Source organism: Chlamydotis macqueenii, chromosome 10 (genome assembly GCF_036417535.1).
Source record: "Chlamydotis macqueenii isolate bChlMac1 chromosome 10, bChlMac1.mat, whole genome shotgun sequence".
NCBI classification, from domain to species: Eukaryota; Metazoa; Chordata; class Aves; order Otidiformes; family Otididae; genus Chlamydotis; species Chlamydotis macqueenii.
In genome coordinates, this window is record NC_141565.1 from 5,930,012 (window position 1) to 5,950,981 (window position 20,970).

The following is a 20,970-nucleotide window of genomic DNA, read 5'->3' on the forward strand; positions in this document are numbered from 1 at the left end:
TACCTCGCTTTCACAAATGCAAAGTAAACACAATGCTCATCAAGAGTTTTAATGAGGAACACATTTTCGCTGCTCAAGAGACCTTGTGCTCACTATGTTCAGAACGACCTTCAAGTGACTAGCTCCATGACTTGCCAACACCAGATCACATATAGTCATACCCAGCATGGATGTAAAAGAAACCAGATGTCATCATCATTCACCTCTGGGGAAACAGCTTCAAGACCCAATTAGGCCATAGGTAGAAAACAAGCTGCGTAGGTCAGCATGTGGCTCCCACTGGAAAGTTTATTTGACAGAATCACAGGATCGCAGGATAATTCTGGCTGGAAGGGACAGCCCAGCTAGAAGTCACAATTTCCAGTAAGTCTGTGACTACGCTAACAAAAAATTGGAAAGCCCTGACAAAGCTAAGCTGACAATTGCATGATTTCACTCAGACCACCCGACTCAAGCCAATGTTAGTCCTGAAACTGAATACAAGGCTTTGGCATTTACTTCTTTAACTCCAAATTACCAAATACAATAGAAACCGGTACAATGCATATGCATTTTGAATAGTCTTAATCTTCCTCATTTCCGATGGCCAAATTATTTGAGGGCCACATTTTCAGCTCTGCTTCTTGGTTCTGAATATGGTTATTGGTTTTAGTTTCATTGCACATGACCTCACTGCAACCTCAAATCGTCACTCAGAAATACTACACACGAGCAATTCAGCTGTTAGGAGAAAACACCAATATCCCAGAATTTCTGATTATGTTCAAAAGCATTCAATTCAAGGTCACTGCAAAACTAGAAGATACCTTTTCACTTTCCTATTTAATGGCTTAAGAAAAAAAAAAAATCAACTCAACAGCTTATTTTCACATAACATTCCTGCCAAGTTTCTCTACCCTTATACATTACGCTTCTTTCACAAAATAGAGATTTTAAGTGACTTCATGCAAAATCTCATTATACATGATAGACTATACTGTGACACGGGGAGGTTAAGAGAGAAAGGAAGGTTTGGATTTGCTCCTCAGGTACATTTTCCAGTCCTTGTCCATGCTGCGATATTGCAGTGAGATAGCTGACAAGTATCAGCTGTACTAAGGTAAACAAAAACACACCCCACTAAAACTGGTTTTGGCAGTGAAACTCAGTGAAAGAGATTAATTTGAATTCGACAAAGCTTTTCAAAATCCCTGCTGAATACACTCATCCAAAGTTTTGTCACATTTGAAGAGCAAAAGCAATACGTGTTTTGCTTGTTGCACTTCAGACAGAGTCCCTCTCCAGTCCCCACGGCTATTCCAGAAGTGACAGAATAAGCATTGTCTCTAGTTTTAAGATCTGCATCTGTCAATAACTGAAACTGCTATAAAGCACCAGCGATGAACTGAGGGAGATTTTACAATCTACTCATACAATCTGCATTGCTGCTATGAATTATTAAAGCCAAACTGTTTTCCCTAAAGGGTGTGATTCTATCCAAACCAAACGGTGGAAAAACTGAGATGGGTACTCCAAAAATACTGCAAGTCTAAATTACAGATTCAGTATCTCAGAGTTTCAAAGTCATGTGCGATCTGAAAAAAAAAAGGCTAGGGGAAAAATCTTCCAGTAGTATTATTCTATATGAAGTACCCAGTGACGGCCAAACGGATTCAGAGCACACCACTGGATGCTGCCCAGCACAACATTCCTTTTGTCAAGGATGCCTGATCTGCCCTGCTGCTAAAACCACATTCTGCACTATCTGGGATAGATTCTGCAAAATCCTCACTAATTTCCATGAAACTTTAAAATTGAGAGCTTTTGACTATTTAATATGGAAAGAAAATCAACCATGTTACTATGAACTATAACACGCATGGAGCAAGAGAGGGAAAAATTAAAAGCATCTTCACATCATCAATGTCAACATCTGCTGGATGAACAAATACTCACTTTTCACAAGGACAGGTTTGTAACACAGTTTTAAAGAGATCTTCAAAATAAGGTCTTAAATATTTCAAGGAAATTTTTCTTAAGATTTGCTAGCAAAAATTCACATTAGATTAAAAATCTTCTCCACACAGATACAAGGAACAAAGGGTAAATTCTAGTTTTTCCCTTTCCAACAGGGCACAGCAGCTATCAGGGACTCACGCTGCAACTGAATGCATTACTTGTCATGGGTCCTTCGCTGCTGTAATTCTGTCTTGTTACACAGTCAGGGCAAGCCACCTCTAACACAATCCAGACACAAAGATGCAATTGTGATTTTTACACAACGTGGGAAGTAACATCAAAGCAGTGGATTGTCTGGAGGAAACACTGACACAAGCCACTAGCACTGAAGAGACTAAAAACTGGGCCCCAGCAGAGCACAGACGGTTCCATCACTGATACGGGACTATATAACCAAGAGAAATACAAACGAGAAAATTCCCCTGCTGATTTGAGCCTCTGATTTCCTTGTAGTAGTCTGCAAACAGACGTAAAGCTGCACATGCAGGTCACGGCTTTTCCACGCTGTCTCACAGAAATGCTCTGGATAGGACGAAATGACTGCTTTCTGCTTAGCTTCTTGCTGAGGCTGCTTCCAAAGCCACACAGATGCTTTGGGGAACACCAACACTGGTAGCCAGCACCACACACACATCTGACCAACTGGTGTTCTTCCCTGAAAGGATGCAGCAGTAAAGATGCAAAAGTATAGATTATTTCCAACTTACAGGCATCTTCTTTCACACAAGGGTTTCCTGTCCTTCATGCTGGCAATGGACAAGGTGTTCAAGAAAGACAACAACAAACTATTGCCCAGCTCATTGCCCCCACATCACTTTCAAAAACATGAACAAGGACCTCTTCCTCTTTACATACAGCCTACAAGGGCCATTATTCTACTTTCATGGCAGCAATACAAGAAAGTCTGCAAGTAAGGATGCTGGTGGAAGTGTGATTAGCATCCTTCACCTGTGCACACTGTTGAAGCGCACACTGTGTTTTTATTGTTCCCATATATGCTGCTTTATGCCCACATTACAGAAAAACTCACACAAAACAGAGCGATTGGCTATGGTTCTCGAAGAACTCCCTTCACAGGTATTCTTTCAGCTGATGATCAAAATAATTCCATCTGCAAGACAGAAGAAACACCACCTATGGTGTAGGACATTTCACTGAACCAAAGGAATGATGATGCTAACCACTGTCTACGTTGCACACCTACAATTAGTCTACAGAGAACTTTATCAGGTTCTGTTGCAAGCCTTGGCCTCTATTTGATGCTCTGTGGGTAGAGGTCAGTTTAAGACAGACTTATTATATTTGCTGTTATCAACTTGCCGAGAAGATACACTACAGCCTTCTTTACCTGCCAGACTTCTCTGAGGACTCCTGACTATTGCACTACTGCTATCCAGCTAAAGCCTGAAAAACATACCTATAACCAACACCAAATCACTATACATCATGATGCTGAATACTCACAGCTGCCAGAAATGGCAAAAAACCATCATCTCCAGGTGCTGCTTTGAAAGCCTAAAATCCACAGAGGGTTTGAAAAGCGTTCTCTAAAAAACGGCTGAACTCTCACATTGCATGAGGGCCACTGCAGGAGGAGGAGAATTCTCCAGAACTACTGCCCCTGGATCAGCATCACTCTTGCTATTATTTAGGTTTAGCCATTAAGGTGCAATTATCTCCTATGAATGTTTTAATTTACTCCAGTTATAAATTTGATTAATTTGTCTATGGAATCCAAGAATGGGAATAAGAAACAAGAAGCTTCTCAGCAACTATTTTGATAAACTGTCTTATGGAGAGGATTTTACAAACAAAACAAAAACAAACCTTAAAATTAGAACTGCAAAACTATACATTTACGAAAGCAAAATATAGCCATTAGTTAATATTTAACAAATCCAGTTATCTTCAGGAAGTCAAGAATGAAAAGAGCATCTCTAAAACAGCCCAACAGCCCAAATACCTACAATTTCTGCAGGAGTATTTCTAAAACACTGTATCATCATAAAATGTTTTGAAATAATTACACAACAGGACTATGAAAAATGAGAAAAGATGACATGAAATTCAATTTACTTGCCGTTAAATTTATTGCCAAATGAAATTTTTCACTGGTTCATAACTTCAAAATGACAATTCTGTACACTAAATTCTAGTGTAAATGATGCAGGTTTGGGGGTTTGCTTTGTCTTTTTTTTAATAGTATATGTATAGTGGTTCACAGAGTCCTACAAACCCAGCTTGGAAAAACTGTAGTTCCCATTTCCTTCTCTTCCCTCCCAGTGTTTCCTTTCAGATACTTCTGCTTTTGTTGGGTGAGGACAAGGCTAGAAACAGAATTAATGACATAATAAAACCTGTCACTGTGTTGCAATAGTCTGGAGAAAATCCATCTAGATAAGCCATGTAGCAAGAGATGTTCCTTGGTTTCATCCCACTTGGTCAGAACCACAGATAATTCCAAGTTTCCACGTCTTTTTTGCACGCTCAGCAGTCCCAAAGCTGCCAGAATTTATGGCTGCTGTATAAATTGTTGATATTTCCCCAACAGTCTCAGGGCCAAAAAAATTACTGATGCTTTCCCTATCATTACGATGAGAAACTTTTCAAAACATGAGTATCAGAAACCTTTTCTGAACAGGCCAACTCTCTCAGTCTTGGCAGTGCAAACTTCTGAGTAGCCTGAGGGGAATGCAGAGAGCAAGCAAGCAGGAGCCAAAGCAGACCCCATTTCATGGGTTTTTTGGGAGACATGCAGCCCAAATTATTTGAGCATATGATAACATATGATTAGCTCAGTAACAACAGTCAACTGTTCTTAAAGTGGTTTTGAGCACGCTGAGGAAGAGAAACCTGGGTTTTACCCTAAAAGATCTCTAAGTTGAGGCGATTTTGGACTCTGAAATAGACAGCAGGACAGGCTGTTACACAGCATATGCGGCAAGATAAAAATAGCATTTTACATGGAATGTCCTTTTTTGGAATGGGAAAAAACATTTGCAGCAACAAAAGCTGGCTTTTTCGATATTCCACAACTACTACTTGGGAGACGGGGGAAGTACCGTCAGCTGCTTTTTCTTTAGAAGTGCGTAAGAAATAACCATTTAAATATATATATATATATATATTTTTTTTTTTTTAAGCTCCAGAGTTGTTCTTTCTCTTTAAATCACAGGACTAAGCAGTAGAGGAGAGCACTGTAGGCATGCTGATTTTCACCATTCCCAAAATCACGTTTGAAACAAAACTGCAGGTGAATCCTCTTCATTACCTTCAAACCCAACCATCAGACATCACAAACATGCGAGAGAAGCAGCACTGCCTGAAGGCCAAAGACTTCGTTCATTATTTCTGATAGTGCAAGCTGATATCTTTTGATAAATAGCAACTGCAACAACATGGAAGGATGAATACAACGGGGCTGGCCAGCCAGATCCTTATGAAGCTCTAGGTGAGTGAACAATTCATTAACATCAACTCATATTACAAAATGGGAGCATGTCCAAAATATTAGATAGGAGGCAAACCATGATTTGCCTTTTTTTTTTTTTTTTGGCATTTTTCCCTGCAATTAAATAACACAGTCCTCTCCATGTGAGAGGAAAAAACCTATTAGGTGCAGCTACACCTTTTCTTCCCGACACCCTGGAGCACTGGATGCCTTCTGCAAGTCCGAGCCCCTGACTAGCTCTCAGCTCCCACTTCCTCAAAAACGTTCAAGGAATTCGCCAGTATTTAGTCATCGCGACTAAATTGCAAAACTGCACATCAAGTTTATCATGTGAATACAAGTTCTCCAGAGGAAGCATGCCATTCTGCAAGAGGGTTTGTAGACATTTTGGTACCAACCAGTACACTAGGAAACCTGAGCTACTCATACAGCTTTCAGAAGTAGCAAACCAAAGCGAAATAGCCAAAGAAAATTCAATATTTTGTACAGTATCTGTTTAGGTATCACCGTGCTCAAGTGGGCAGGGATGCACATTCAGGTGTACTCCATTAGCATCCTTTAACAGATGAGTTACACACCAAGCCCATCCTTCAGCACCATCCTCACTCTTACTGAGTATTTTAATCTAGGATTTACTATAACTTTTGAGATTTTCTTTTCTATATATAATTATACACACAAAGCTTCTTATTTTCTGCATAATCATAAGTTTCCTGGAAATTAAGATATATTCCCCAGAAAGAATAATACAAAATTACAACAACATATTTTCAAACCAAACAGAAAACAACATGGCAACTCTTCAGCTAAACTTTTACAACCCAATATGGATTGCTTTTCTCTCCAAAATAATGGAGGTTTGGGTTTGGTTTGGTTTTTTTCTCTCCTTACTTTTCACTGAAGAGGAAAAGCTGTTTCCCTTTAACACAGCAACAGCCAAATACCGTGAAGAGAATACGTCAATCATAGTTTAAGAAAAAAAAGGAAATCAGAAATTTGTCTTATTTCAAATGTAATGGGTTAATGTTTGTGTATGAACAATGAAGAAGCAAAAAAAAATGGAAATAAGAGAAACAGAGCATTCAAGAGAAATAAAAAAAATGGCTTCTAACCCATTCCCATTAGAGAACAGTTTTACTTTGCACTTGTGAAAACATCAGCAGATTATGCAGTCTAAGTGCCTCTCACAGAGCACAAGCCTCCAAGACAGAAATTTATACTACTGCCAGCACTATGACCTAACCCTCCAAGCATCTGGAAAGCGAGAATATTCAATAGCTGAGAGAACTGTCTCGTCATTCCTACACACTGGAAATCTGCTGCTCACATAACCTTGTCAAAGGAAATACAGTTCAGTTCATGGATGCATGATTTTGATCAAGGATTTTAAAGTAAAAGGACCCAAGATTTGTGAACTAAAAATTCTGCTCATCAGCTGTGTTTTAAGTTGTAGGAGTCAATCCAGTCCTACCTCCTGACAGCATCTGGCATTACTGCGGTTGTTTTGTTTGGTTTTTCTGAGAAGCAATTTTTTTCCCTGAGGGCTACAAACATACTTAGTCACTTCAATCAGACATCAGACAGCAAGATGGGCCAAATCTGCCTTGCTGAGTACCATGCTTCTCCTCTTTTCTATTTCTTGGTATATAAAGGCTGCTCCAGGTAGGTAGGAATCATCCTTTTATCCTGGTAGGTTTTTTGGTGGTGGTTTTTTGTTTTGTTTTGGGTTGTTTGGGGTTTTTTTTTTGGTATTACCTAGAACATGAAGGCCAAAAACCACAAAAGAAATATAAATAACCAATAAAAGTCAAATTAATCAAGACTTTTTCTGTGGGTTAATAACTGAAAATAAACAGTGAAGCCATACATGGATACATGCATCACTACCTGTGAAAGCATCTCTCACTTTTGCAATGAAGAGATGAAATAAGCACAACTGGGTGACACTGAGGGATGTATAGGATGATGCTAAATAATAAGTGGCCACAGGAATCAGTAAGGAGAAACCAGAAAGAAGCAAATGTAACTGACATTTATTTTTAATTGAAAGCATTTGCTCCTGCTGTAATTTCAAAGCTCAGGCTTAGACTTCCGTAAACATGTAAGAAAAATGGAACCACAAGCGATTTTTAACTGTCTTGTCCCCTCTGAATCACTTTCTAGAGGAAATGAACATTTAAAGCTCTACAGTAGACCTCGCATTCCCAAAAATATAGTGGAAACAGACACAGCTCATGAACAGCAAGCTGAATTAAAGCACAAAGGGATCTTAAGAGAGATCTGAAGGTGAGTACCTTATTTAAAGGCAGCAGAGTTTACAGTACAAGTTGCAATGTAAACTCAGGGGGAGATGTACTGTATAATATTATTTTTAATTCCGTCCTTTTCAAACCTCCAGATAAGAAGCTAACAGCAAACCTTTTTTTTAATCTTCTCCTGAATTTTGTAGTTTAAACATATGAACTTCACACTTTGATGACACAGATGCTCCCTTTATCTAAGCACTATGATATGTGGCTAATAGCATATTAAGTGATTTTCCACTAAATGAATAAAAACACATCATTTTTGTACCCTTATTGAGGAAGAAAATTTTTAAGCATTGGTCCATCTGGGACACAACACAGTAAACAAGAAGGAAAAAGCTAAAAAAAAAAAAAATCCCTGGAGCTTTAGATGAGCCAGAAACTTGTCTGTAGAGATAAACATGGCAGGACATCTCAACTAGTTTGGGTTTTGAGAGAGTGAGAAGTCCTGGGTGCTGTCAAGAACACATGGATTAATCAGTTAAAGTCTTGGTTACTTGCCCTGCACCTTCCAATTATTTCTGACTCCTTGCTGTATGTGTTTCTTTTGCCATAAAGTGCTTTTTTAATGATAATTTTATAGCAACCTTTTGATAGAAAATCACAAACTTCTATCACAGAATGGTACCTCCCATATCATGTCATGGTTAGGAAGCATGCTGTAGGACATGTCATTTCTGTGAGATCATTAAGTTAAAAAGGATGGTGTATGGCTGCTACTGGCACAGGAAAACTCACAGGGAAACCAAACAGCTGTAAACCACAGTGCTCCTAAGGCAACATCATACACCTTGCGTACGATGCTCTTCCCAATCTTTACAATGCTATCGTCCTTTTAAAAGGCACAGGCGGGCAACGGACAGCAGATCCAGGAGCGAAGCACGCAGGAACCAAAATGCTCCTCGTAGTTCCAAATGCAAATGTTCCCACTTGCAATCAGAGAGGATTCCTTTCTCAGCTCTCAGCACGGAAAGACTGCACGTCCCCAGGCAGCCGAGTGGGAAATTCTCTTTCCACACGGTGTAATTTGTTTCAGACCCTTAATGGTCTGCCCAGTCCTGCCTTCAAATCTTTCCTCTGCGTATTCGCTCTATCCACACTGCCTTTCATACTGTTTACTATGCAGCTTGCTCAATCCCAGCTTACTTAATTACCCTGGCACTCTGTATATTCAAAATACCTTTCACTTCCCCGCAGCAGTGGCCGTATCCTCCTTCCCACACACCAACACGGCTCCAGCGAGGGAGTAGTGGGTGCTGGCAAGGAGCTCTCCTGTTATTGACAACAAGCCACATCCCCAGCACAACTTAGCCCAAAAGACTCCTCTGCCTTATTCTTTACAGCACTCAGCACTCCACAGGATGCTGGCTTTTCCCAAAGGTTTGGGTATTTTATTCCACTACAGCACTTTAAGTACAGAAATCCTGGTCTAATACTGCTTTTTCCATGTTAGCAATTACTGCCCAACCCACAGACATGTTATGTGACCAGCACGGAGAGGCAATTCACACAACTAAAAAGAGGTAAGTAGATGTCCATAACCCACTTCTTAGGAAAAGCCAGTCCACATCATGGATAATTTGAGAGTCCCCTGTATTGAGTAAACAAAAATTAAATCAGCTGCGGCCCCATGAATTTCAACTCTGTGGGAAAGAGCTGCAGACAGCTACATTTCCAGCCTTTAATATACAACTCCATTCTGCCTCTCTGGGATTAGGAAAAAAAATAAATATTTACTCAGACCTGAAACACAGCTACATTGCAAAATATATTTGCTTGTACTGTGAAATCCCTTAATTAAAAAGTAGTTTTGTAAATATAATTTTTATGGTCCTGTAATGTATCTCCTTGTCCAAGATGCAGTTTTCTAATTAGAGCATTAAGGTTTTCTTAACTGTTCTAAAACTAAACCCATCTTTAAAAATATAGCTATGAAATTTACTTCTGACAGAAAATGTCAGAATTATAAAAACCAGCACTTAAAATTCATCTGAATAAGTGTGGAGGGGGAAAAAAGAACCTTACATGATTCTCTCGTAGCTGTCAGTGCCCTGTGCTCATCTAAGATGTGTACTGAGAAACACAGGTTATTGGTAAGATATGGAAATACATAACATACACACAAAGATCAGATATCCTGAGAAAGAAGAGTAATTTCCATAATTATATCCTCACACTAATACATTGTTCCACTGAAGGTCTAGGTTTTTTTCAGTTTTAAAAAGTTATCAGAAAAATATTTGCATAAAGCAATCATGATATCCAACATATATTCAACAAACAGTTTAAAATTTTGATATAACCTTAACTACCAAACATACACAAACACATATAATAGCTCCCTGGACAAAAGGCAAAATTGAACTTCCATATCTACTTGTGTAAGTGAAACAGAGGAAAATGTTTCCAGTATTACTGATGGAAATACTCTATCTCATGCCGTATTTGCTCAGCGGTTTTACAGAAATATTTCCTGTATTTTGTTAGGATTATGGAATATAGTCAGGAATAAAAAAAATTGCATGTAGTAACACCTTACACTTCTCAAGCAAATGATACAGACTGTTCAAGCTGCTTTCATTGCCTTTTCCAGAGGAACAGTGAAAAAGGAAAATGGAGAATAAGCCCTGTGTTGCTGACTTCAGACATCACCCACAAAAACTACGCAGAAACCTCTAGAAAAACAAAGCCTGCATCTGCCTTACCATTCTTTATAGGACAAAAGGGTACTTAGAAAATAAAACAAGTACTTCTCAAGGAAGAAATAGGAAAAAATGGTGAATATAGATTCTTTCCGGTCATTGCAAATAATCTTAACGCATTTTTCTAGCAATAACATTAACTTACAATGGAAAACAGACAGATACAAGACACTCAACTAGCACAAGCAAATTAAGAGAAAGTGAAAATAGTTCTTTGAAAAAAGAAGCTGCTAATCATATTTTTAATCAACCCATATTAATGCATTGTATTAATCACACAGCAAACTGGATTTGTATATTGACCTTTCTCAAAATGCTTCACAGTAACAGAAAGGCTCAGTGCGGTGTAGATAAACATCAGTGGACTTGTCACTCCTAATGCCCCAATTTATACAAGAGTTTCAATCCCCAGTTATTTCAGACTTTGTTAAAATTTCCCAAGATTGTTACCTCTGAAAGAGTCGGATACAACAAGTAACAAATATCCCGAGTGTTTAGAACTGTTTTGGAGCAACAATGCATAGTGTAGGTGCTGCCCAAAAAATAGATTCTTCACCCACCTGGGAAGTAGATTTGAGCAGTTCTAGAGTTTTACTGTGAGTCTTTAAACAAAAAAAAAAAAAAAAAAAAAAAAAAGAAAGTAGAAGCATTTTAAGCATGAATATGTACTGTGGCAAAATACAAAAGCAGTTCAGGAGACTCAACCAGACTGGGGTAGAGTTCCTGCCACAGCTACTATTTACAGCTTCCACACCATGCCGAAATTTAGGACAAGCAAGTACAACAAAACTCTGCCTACAGAAAAGAAAAAAAAAATTTAGTTTGTTTTTTTCTTGTCAGTAAGTATTTTTGGTCTCTTGCTTAATTCCAAATAAACTTTCAGTATGCTATACAATGGAACATTAAATTCTGCTCTCCAAAGACAAAACTGTGAGATTCTCTAAGCAATTTGCACTAGCAAGTCGAAAAGACAGTTACAATTCTTCTAGCATCACCTAGTGAAGTTAAAACAACAGCTACACAAAGAAATGGTTACTCCAGATACTTGTGCAGACTCAGAACTCAGTGGAGCACAGCGTTACATTTATCATCTTGGCATGAGCCAACAAGGTTCAGGCTTGTAACGTATTCACTGCTGACGGCAACGTATTCACTGCTGACCTCCATGCGGCCGTTCTCATTAACTGCCACCATCTATGTACTAGAAAATGACCACTTGGATAGAGAAAGGCTTGTCTAGTAGTACCAAGATGGCATCTTATCTAAGGATTATACTCTAAAGTCTTACAAGTCAGAGTTTCAGTATTTCTTTCAAAAACAATCAACAGGAAGAGCGAATATTATACTTCAAGCAAGGAATCAGGATGGCCACTTACAGGCTCCTAACAGCAATTCTGCCTGCCTTTGAGGCGATACGTTACTGAACTTCAGAATTTTTCCATCCTGTCTCCTCCAGAAAGCGGAATCTGTAATTTTGAGAAGATGTATTACGCACGCAGGTTAATTAATTTGCTTCCGTGATCAGACAGGGGAGAAGAGTATTGGGATTTCTCCTTGACGTGAGTCATTCTTGCAGAAACTCCCAACTTCCTTGCTTACTCATAAACCAAGGACCAAGAGTGCTGAGTAAGTATATAGCTCAGAATTGCAGGGACCGGGAATCTGCCATTACAAATGCTTATTAAAAGTTCCAAAACCTTCTTTCAAAGCCCTTTTTCAAATCTGACAGAAAATCAGAAAACTTAATTTCCAAGGGGCATCTCAAGCAGTCTGCAGACCATCTACTCACCTTTGAGATACATATTTATATAATTATAAGCAAGAATAGATATGTTTTTTTCAAAAGCTGTTTCTTTCAAGGGTGCAAGAAGTTTATTCCAAATTGCCTGAAAACCAAAAATGATTTTACAATTATGGCAAAAGTAAAAAAAAAAAAAACAAAACCAAAAAAACACCAAAACCTTCCTACCAAGTCAAGAGCTATTTAAGCTATTTAGAGCTCAGTATGTTCCATACTGTAAATATTACTCAAAACTCTACAGCAGCCAGTAAAATATAAATTAAATTATTATTAATGCAAATTACTGTAACATGTTTTTTATTATGGTATTATGCCAAATGCACATACTAGGTCCGCTTTAATTTCTTTCATAGATTTTAACTGCAAATCCATGAAAAACACTTTCTAATAACGTTGGGAACTACTGTGGCTCCAAATGTTTCCTAAGAAAGATCAAGAACCATCTCCTGTGAAGCCTAGAGCAACGGTAAGGAGCTGTATATGGGCTTGGTGAGTGGCTGAACACTGGAACCAACCAAAAGGACAATCTGTTGAAGAGCTGAAGGGCAGATGAACGTAACAGCATGTTAGTTTTGGATGAGAAGACTGTAGGCCAGACTTAGGCCAGGCTTGATGTAGATGTTAATAGTACCTTAATTGACAAGTTCTCAGCTTATATCTCCCACAGTGTTAAGTAAACCCAATTTATCCTACAGAACTGGTACCCTGCAAAACCACAAACTTCCTCTACCAGTACCCAAAACCAGCTAAATATAAAAAATGATGGAGTACGGAAATACCCAGGGAAGTGGAAAAAGAGAACTCTAAAATATAAATTTATTTTACGATATTCTCTTCCTGATGTATTAATCAGCATTGACAAAGTACATTTTAGCAAGAGTTTACGGTATCTACTCAGCTACCTGGTCGGAAGGTATCCCAAGACAGTTGCAATTCAGAACAAACAAATGGCAAGATCAGGCTTAAAACACGCTCATTCTTTTATCCATTTCCTTACACACAAGAGGGGAATTATTTTGATGGAAGTTTCACACCACCTCATCCAAATCCTTGACCTTGAGGAACACTACAGCTCAGGGCCTTCGCTTTTCACCCTGGTACAAATGCCCAGCTTGCCTTCGCTTCAGCAGGCATCTCTCAAACAGGAAACATGCAAGAGATTCATTCAGGTTTCAACATTTGTTGGACTTACTACAAACAATGATTGAAATCTCATTTTGAGACCCCAAAATAAACAAGGACAGGGAGAGATTAGATTACACAGGAGCAATCGGTGACTTCTGCTACTACAGAGAGGGGGGCCAGTATCTGTAAAAGGAGACAAGGTCCCAAATGGAACTGTACTTTTTCCTTCGGGTTTGACCTTGAATGCACCATGATCTTGAGTAACCCTTTAACTTCTCTTCCTTTGTTTGCTCTAATAAAACAAGATATATACCCTTGCCAAAGTGCTTTAATTATCAAGACTGGTGATACAAACTGTAGCATTAAAAACAGAATTTAACATCAACTCGCAGCTCAAGTTGGAGCGAAGAGCTGAATTTATGGCTCATATTTAGAAATGAAATTGAGCCGATCCCAGAAACAATAGTTACATGGAAGAGTCTATATTTTTAAATCCATGTTGTCAGTAACAGCCACCTCTACAGAACAACTCATCACAAGTCATCTAACTGGTAGAGAAATACATCTAGAGAGCAGTAACAACTGGAGGCTTTGTGGCATTGACCAGCTGTCAAAATACAGCTCAGCTCTATGGGAACGGACCAAACATTCCCAGACACTCTGCCCGTAAGTCCACAAACACTCCATAAATAATGTTTAAGCATCTAAGAGGAGATGCTCAAATGTTACACTCAGGGCTAACAGCATACATAATGCAAAATATGACTTAAGATGACTTAACAATGAACATACTAAAAACCAGAGCTCCTTAAGAACTCAATATTGTTTCCTCATTGGCATCCAGTAGGTGAAATAAATATTTTAGACCACATGGTGCACAGAGATAAGTCAGCAACAGCCAACCCACAGAGCAAAGAGAAGAGGAGATGTTGATGCGTAACAAATGACTCAAACAGTTTGAAAGTCAAAAGCGTTCAGACAGTTTAGAAAACGCCATGACAACTGTATCTAGCAGGAGGCGGGTAGGGGAAAGTAACTGTTGGAGAGAAAGATGGAGAACTTTGCAATTATTATTTTTGTTGCTAGCTTTCACCTACATCTTATTCATCCAAGGGACAGACCTTGATGACCTGGATTTTGGGATATGGACAGCACATGTAAGATTTTTCCATCTCCAGCAAACGGGCAGATTGTAGACACAGAGTTCTGGATTATCAGAAATTTCAGTCTGCTTATCCTTTTCAAGTGACAAGCTTTAATTAAGAATATTTAAAAGAATTATTTTCCTCTCACCTCGGTTAGCTCCTATTGCTTCTGGAGTGGTTCAACCACTCCTTTTGGCATAGCTTACAGACATAAATACTGCTGCTCAGAGAGGCTATGGGAGTACATGGGAAGATACAGTTTATTTAAAAAACACAGTGAAGAACAAGGAGTAACACCACTATGAGTGGCCTGATATGGTACTGTTTTTTTTTACCCGATAATTCCTAGTTCCACGACCTAGGAATTAAGTAGTCTGGGGGAAAAAAAAAATACAAAACCAAAACAAAACAAAGTTGTGTTACAAGTTGGGAATCAAGCACTCCACCAAATTTAAGGGAACAAACCACTCACGTACAAGCGTTTCAATCTTAAGATGATACAGGGAATTAACGATCTGCTAAATATTGCTTGATTTAGGAGACTAACTGTGTGCTAGACAATGCCTAACAATCCTGTTTGCCTTGAAACTCACTTAAGCTTATCAGGGACTGGTATGTGTCAAGAAACTGGTGTTCATCAAGGACTAATATGTCTAGCAAAGGACAGAATGTTAGTTCCACCACAAATTCGGTCAGAAGTCGGGAAACTGCTGAAATCCCCAAGCGAAAGGAGAGCATGGGTGAATGACTGAAGTTCATCTAGAGGAAAATAAGACCCCTGAAGAAGTAAACGACCACCAGAGACAGAACTGAAATGCTAACGCAAGTGTTTTTTTAATAACCCTGCCTCACTTATGCATATGTATGGCTGTATTGTGCGTATACCTCCACTGTATAAATTTCTGGTAAAATGTGCTGTCGGTGCGTGTGCTTTTGGAGGAGCGATCCCTCATGCACCCGGTGCTGAATAAACATGCCTGCTTTATAACTCTTTCTGAGTTGTAGAGTTTGATCCACGCGTCAATTTGGTGACCCAGATGGGACCCTCTCTACTGGACCGCAGGACCGGCGGAGAGAGGGACATCTTTGGCGCGTCCCGAACCTTCCTCGGAAGAACTCCCTCCCTCGCCCGATCACTGCGGGAGCAGACAAGGACCATCATCTGCGGACCAGGTATGTTGGAGAGGGGATACCTGTAAGTCATGAGGAGACGTCCTACACGAGGGAAAGGAGCTGTTGCTCACCCCTATGCAGTCCAGACCGGGGGGCACTTTCCGGGAATCCGTAAGGGCAGTACGCGGGTCCTTGTAGTGAATTGAGTGCTTCTCACTGGAATAGTGGGAGCCCTGTGTGGGATAGCTATCGTTTGTCTGTTGCAACCCATGGGAATTGGAATTTAGATCATTGCAGCTGTAATTGATTTATGATAGTCATTATAGGCTGTCTATTTAAGAAGTTTTACGTGTCCTGTACCATGGGTTGTGGTATAAGCGTTTTATTTTATTGTTAATATTTTATGTTGCTGTCTGAAGTAAGCTGTGTGAGCGTTTGGGTGAGCGAGTGTGGAGTCCTGATCCGCAGTTCCGTATTCTCTGCAAGGAGAGCGGCCAGAGATGGACGAAGCGTATGATAGACTTTGAGACTGTGTTAGTCAAACCAATTGTTAACCCCTTATTGTCCTGTACACGTGCATAAGGATTTTTCATGCAACCCAATGTATATTTTTGAATGCTTTGGTTGTAAACAAAATGCTGAGGTATGGTTTGGGGACAATTTTATTTTTGGTGTGGTGAATGTCAAGGGAACTGGTCTGACTGGGACAGCATTGAGCGTTTAGGCCAGCTTAAGCAGGTATTTGGTGGGAACTTAAAAGGTGTAAGGAATCAGTAAGAATGCCAGTGGCATATGGGAGGAAGTGTAGAGCAGAGCAGTGCCGGGTTTATTTGGTGTGGAGCACAGACAAGTGCCTGTCCGCTGTTGCTTGTTTGTTCACACTAAGTGTTTGAAGTGTCACAAATACGTTATTTCTTTTAACGGGAGACAGGAATTTCATCTCGACAATTGTCTTGAGGTGAGGTGTATTAGCTGTGGGGCGAGTATGCCCTGGCATCTTTGGCCTTGGAGAAGGTATTACTGTTGTCAGTTTAATCAGGTTGTATTCTTTGGCTGAAGAATAAGCAGAGCGTCTGTTATGGGAGGCAAAGAAAGCGGTGGAGTAGTGAAAAGGAGCCCTCTGGGCTGCATTTTAGCTCACTGAAAGGAGATAGGAGAGCCACAGGGGGAAGTGTAAACAAAAAGACGTTATTAAAGTATTGCAATTAATGGTGGCCTAACATAAATTAGATGATAAGAAATGGCCCTTTAACGGAACATTGAACTATAATACCTTGTTGCAATTGATGTCGTTTTTGAGGAAAGAAGGGAAATGGGATGAGGTCTCATATGCAGACATGTTTTTTTCACCCTCCGAAATCATCCCGAATATCAAACGGACTGTGGATTAGCACCCCCACAGGACCCAAGATTGATGGCTTGGGAGAAGAAAAGGAAAGAGGTGTTGCTCGGCACGCAGCGTAGGGCAGAGATGTACAAAGTTGGGGAAAATAAGGGGTCCTGGGATGGGAGACCTGCCGGAGCATTATAAACCACCGGGAGGAGCACAACAAGGAGGAAATGAAGGTTCTGATTCGGAAGCCCCTCCATATAGTCCAGTATCCTCTTGCACCCGATGTAAGAAAGAACAGATAGTGGTGCAGGTGCCCCTCAGGGAGGGGTGCGGCCAGAGGGAGGCGACACACTTCTCTGGACCCAGGGTCAGAAATAGGAATACAGCAGTTAGTGTCTCTATTTATAGGACAGTCAGCAAGTGATATTCAGAGGAAGTTGCAGAAATTAAGACTAACAGGAGCAGAAATTTGGAGACTGTTAGATGAAGCTTGGAGAGTGTTTAGCAACAGAGAAGAGGAGGATTGGAGGAAGGATAAACAGATGCTGGTAGCGGCATTACAAGAGAGTAAGAAATCTAGAGGTGTGAGACCCAGGAGACCTTTGGAAAGGGACCAGTGTGCGTGGTGTAAACAAAGGGGACATCAGAAAAGTGAATGTCCAAAGAGAAAAGGGAATGAAAGAATACAGGCCCACATCAAAAAAGATTGACAGGGACCTGGGGAATCCACCCTAGCAGATCCACTGGTTACATTGAAGCTAGGGAAACAACAACGGAATATAGAATTTCTAGTTTATACCGGGTGTCCTGGTTTGGGCAGGGATAGAGTTAATTTTCCTCTCAGTAGCTGGTGTGTTTTGGATTTCGTGTGTGAAGAATGTTGATAAAACATCCTGAAGATTCCAGTTGTTGTGAATGAGACCAAGGACACTATCCAGCTTTCCAAGTCTCGCTAATTTGCAGATGCGGGAAGCTGGGAGAAAGACAGACAGAACAATTGACCCAGACTGGCCAAAAAGAGCATTCCATGCCATAAACGTCATGCTCAGTATATAAGTGGGGACTGGCCAAGGCAGCTATCTGCCTTCCTGGCATCCATCTTTCTCCCTCGTTTGCCGGCGTCATTCCCACTCCCTTGCGGGCTCCCTTTTGCTCCTTTGCTTGCTGCTTGCTTTTGTTTCCATGATTGCTGCTCGAGAGAGGCTGTATCAGTCATTGAGACATCGGGTAGTGAGAAGACATATATTGTTCACATTTTGTACTTTAATATCCTTATATTCTGTTATTATTGTAGTTTTCCTTTGTTATTTTAGTAAATTATCTTCTTGTCTTCATATCAACCCCCTTCCTTCCCAGTTCTCTCCCCCATCCCGCTGGGGAGCAGGGGGGGGCAGCGAGAAACTCTGTGGTAATTTGGGCTAAACCACCACACCAGGTTTCAAACCAAGCTTTAATGTGGATGGCTATGGATGATGAGTTTGTAATGGTAAGGGGAGCTACTGGCCAAAGTGAGAAGGTGTACCTTTTGAAACCTTTTAAATTTAAATTGGGAAAACAATTTGGAATACACAAATTCTTATATATGCCTAACTCACCAAAACCCCTATTAGGGCGAGACCTATTGGAACAACTAAAGGTGGAAATAAAATTTGAAAAAGGAAAAGTGGAACTCTGAGTGGGACATGACCAGGTAATTGAACTTTTGAGTCTGGCCCTCATAGACATAGATACTCCTGTTAGCTCAGGAGTACCTAAGGAAGTCCAAAGCCAAGTATATCTGGGGGTATAGGCGTCAGAAATACCAGGAAAAGCAAAAAACGTTTCCTCAGTAGTAGTCAGACTCAAACCAGGGGCGTGGCCTGCAAGAATCAGGCAATATCCCTCCAGGACAGAGGACAGGGAAGGAATCTGACCAATAATCAGCTGGTTTTTCAAACATGGGCTGTACACAGAGTGTGAGTCAGATTCTACCAGTCAAAAGGTCAGATAGTAGTTACAGAATAGTACAAGATCTCAGAGCTATTAATAAAATCGTTGAAGATCTGTATCCTGTCGTAGCAAACCCATACACATTATTAACTAAATTGGCACTGGAATTGGCCTGGTTTACCGTACTGGACCTGGAAGATGCCTTCTTTTGCCTACCCTTGAGCCCAGAGAGCCAGTTGGTTTCTGCATTTGAATGGGAAAACCCTGATTCTGGAAGAAGGATACAATTAACGTGGACTGTGTTACCACAGGGGTTTAAGAATAGCCCCACTCTTTTCAGAAACCAATTAGCCAGAGACTTGGAACAGTGGGAGCGACCACATGGAAATGGAATAATATTACAGTATGTAGATGACCTATTGATAGCCACTGAGACAAAAGAACTATGTATAATATAGACAGTCAGCATGCTAAATTTCCTTGGACTTAATGGCTACGGAGTCCCTCCACAGAAAGGACAAGTGGCTCAGCGGCGGCTGACTTACCTCGGATATGAGATAACTGCTGGCCAAAGGACCCTAGGAACAGCAAGAAAGGAGGCCATCTGTCAGACTCCTCGACCACAGGCAGCTCGCCTATGGATATATAACTATGGACTCTTGGTAAGGCCACTCTATGAACTGTTGAAATCTAATCCAAAGGACCTCACCTGGAATGGAGAGGCAGAAAAAGCGTTCCAGCAACCGGAAAGGAAAGTAACGGATGCCCCTGCCTTGGGGTTACCAGATACTACTAAGCCATTCTGGCTGTCCTCTCACGAGAAGCAGGGAATAGCCCTGGGAATCCTAGCCCAAAACTTGGGGCCATATAGAAGGGAGTGGCGTACTTCTCCAAACAACTTGATGAAGTGAGTAAAGGTTTGCCTAGCTGCCTAAGGGCGATAGCAGCATTGGTGTGAAATATCCAAGAAGCACGTAAATTGGCATTAGGCCAAAAGATGACTGTTGATATCTCATACTGTATCCACAGTATTAGAGATAAAAGGGGGGCACTGGCTCTCACAACCACATTTCCTTAAATACCAGGCCATTCTGGTGGAACAGGATGATGTGGAAATAGCGGTTACTAACATTGTCAACCCAGCACCTTTCCTCAGCGGAACCACAGGAGAACCACTATTGCACGACTACCTGGAAATGATTGAAGCAGTCTATTCCAGCCGACCAGACCTGAAAGAGGAGCCGCTGGAAGATACTCCAGACTCTTGGTACACAGATGGAAGCAGCTTTGTTCGACAAGGCATCCACAAAGCAGGGCATGCGGTAACCACTATGGATCAGGTAATAGAATCTGCAGCCCTTGCCCCAAATACCTCGGCACAAAAGGCAGAAATAATAGCTTTAACCCAAGCATTGGAACTAGCTAAAGACAAGATTAATGTCTGGATGGTCTCCAAGTACACTTTTGGGGTAGTCCATGCCCATGGGGTGATATGCAAAGAAAGGGGACTCCTATCCACGCAAGGGAAACATATAAAACATGCTGAAGAAATTCTTAGGCTCCTGGAAGCAGTGCAGCTACCCGAAAAGTGGCTATCATGCATTGCAAGGCTCATCAGAAAGGAAATACCACTCAGGAATTGGATAACGCTATGGATCGGAAGCCAAAAGAGTGGCTGAGAGGGGCGAATTGGAGGGGCAGTCTTTGGTCCCAGATGGTAAAATACAAATTGATTGTGAACCCCAGTATTTCAAAGAGGATCGAAAATTAATTGAAGATTTAGGTGGAGAAATGGAGAAGGGTAGGTGGGTAAAGACCCCGCGAGGCAGAATAATAATTCCATCCGCATTATTGTGGGCCGTAGTTATGGCAGAACACAGAAAATCCCATTGGGGAGCTGAAGCATTGTATAAATACTTGAATCAGCGTACAGCTGCCCGGAACCTCTACACTACTGTTAAACAAGTGACACAGTGTGAAATATGTTTGCAGAATAATCCTAAGACAAGCCCTAAATCCCAACTTGGACAAATAGGGAAAGGAAACTATCCAGAGCAGTAATGGCAA

At 40.6% G+C, this 20,970-nt stretch overlaps 2 protein-coding genes across 3 annotated transcripts in view; one reads left to right on the forward strand and one right to left on the reverse strand.

Moving 5' to 3' along the window:
- Positions 1 to 20,970, reverse strand: part of PRKCD (protein kinase C delta) — a 70,839-nt gene that overhangs the window by 31,640 nt on the left and 18,229 nt on the right. The gene's annotated exons all lie outside the window — the stretch shown is intronic.
- LOC147599493 (uncharacterized) lies at positions 19,371 to 20,674 on the forward strand. Its single transcript, XM_086755853.1, is given in 4 exon segments — positions 19,371 to 19,776; positions 19,779 to 19,902; positions 19,904 to 20,484; positions 20,487 to 20,674. Coding segments are annotated over 4 exon segments (1,299 nt in total).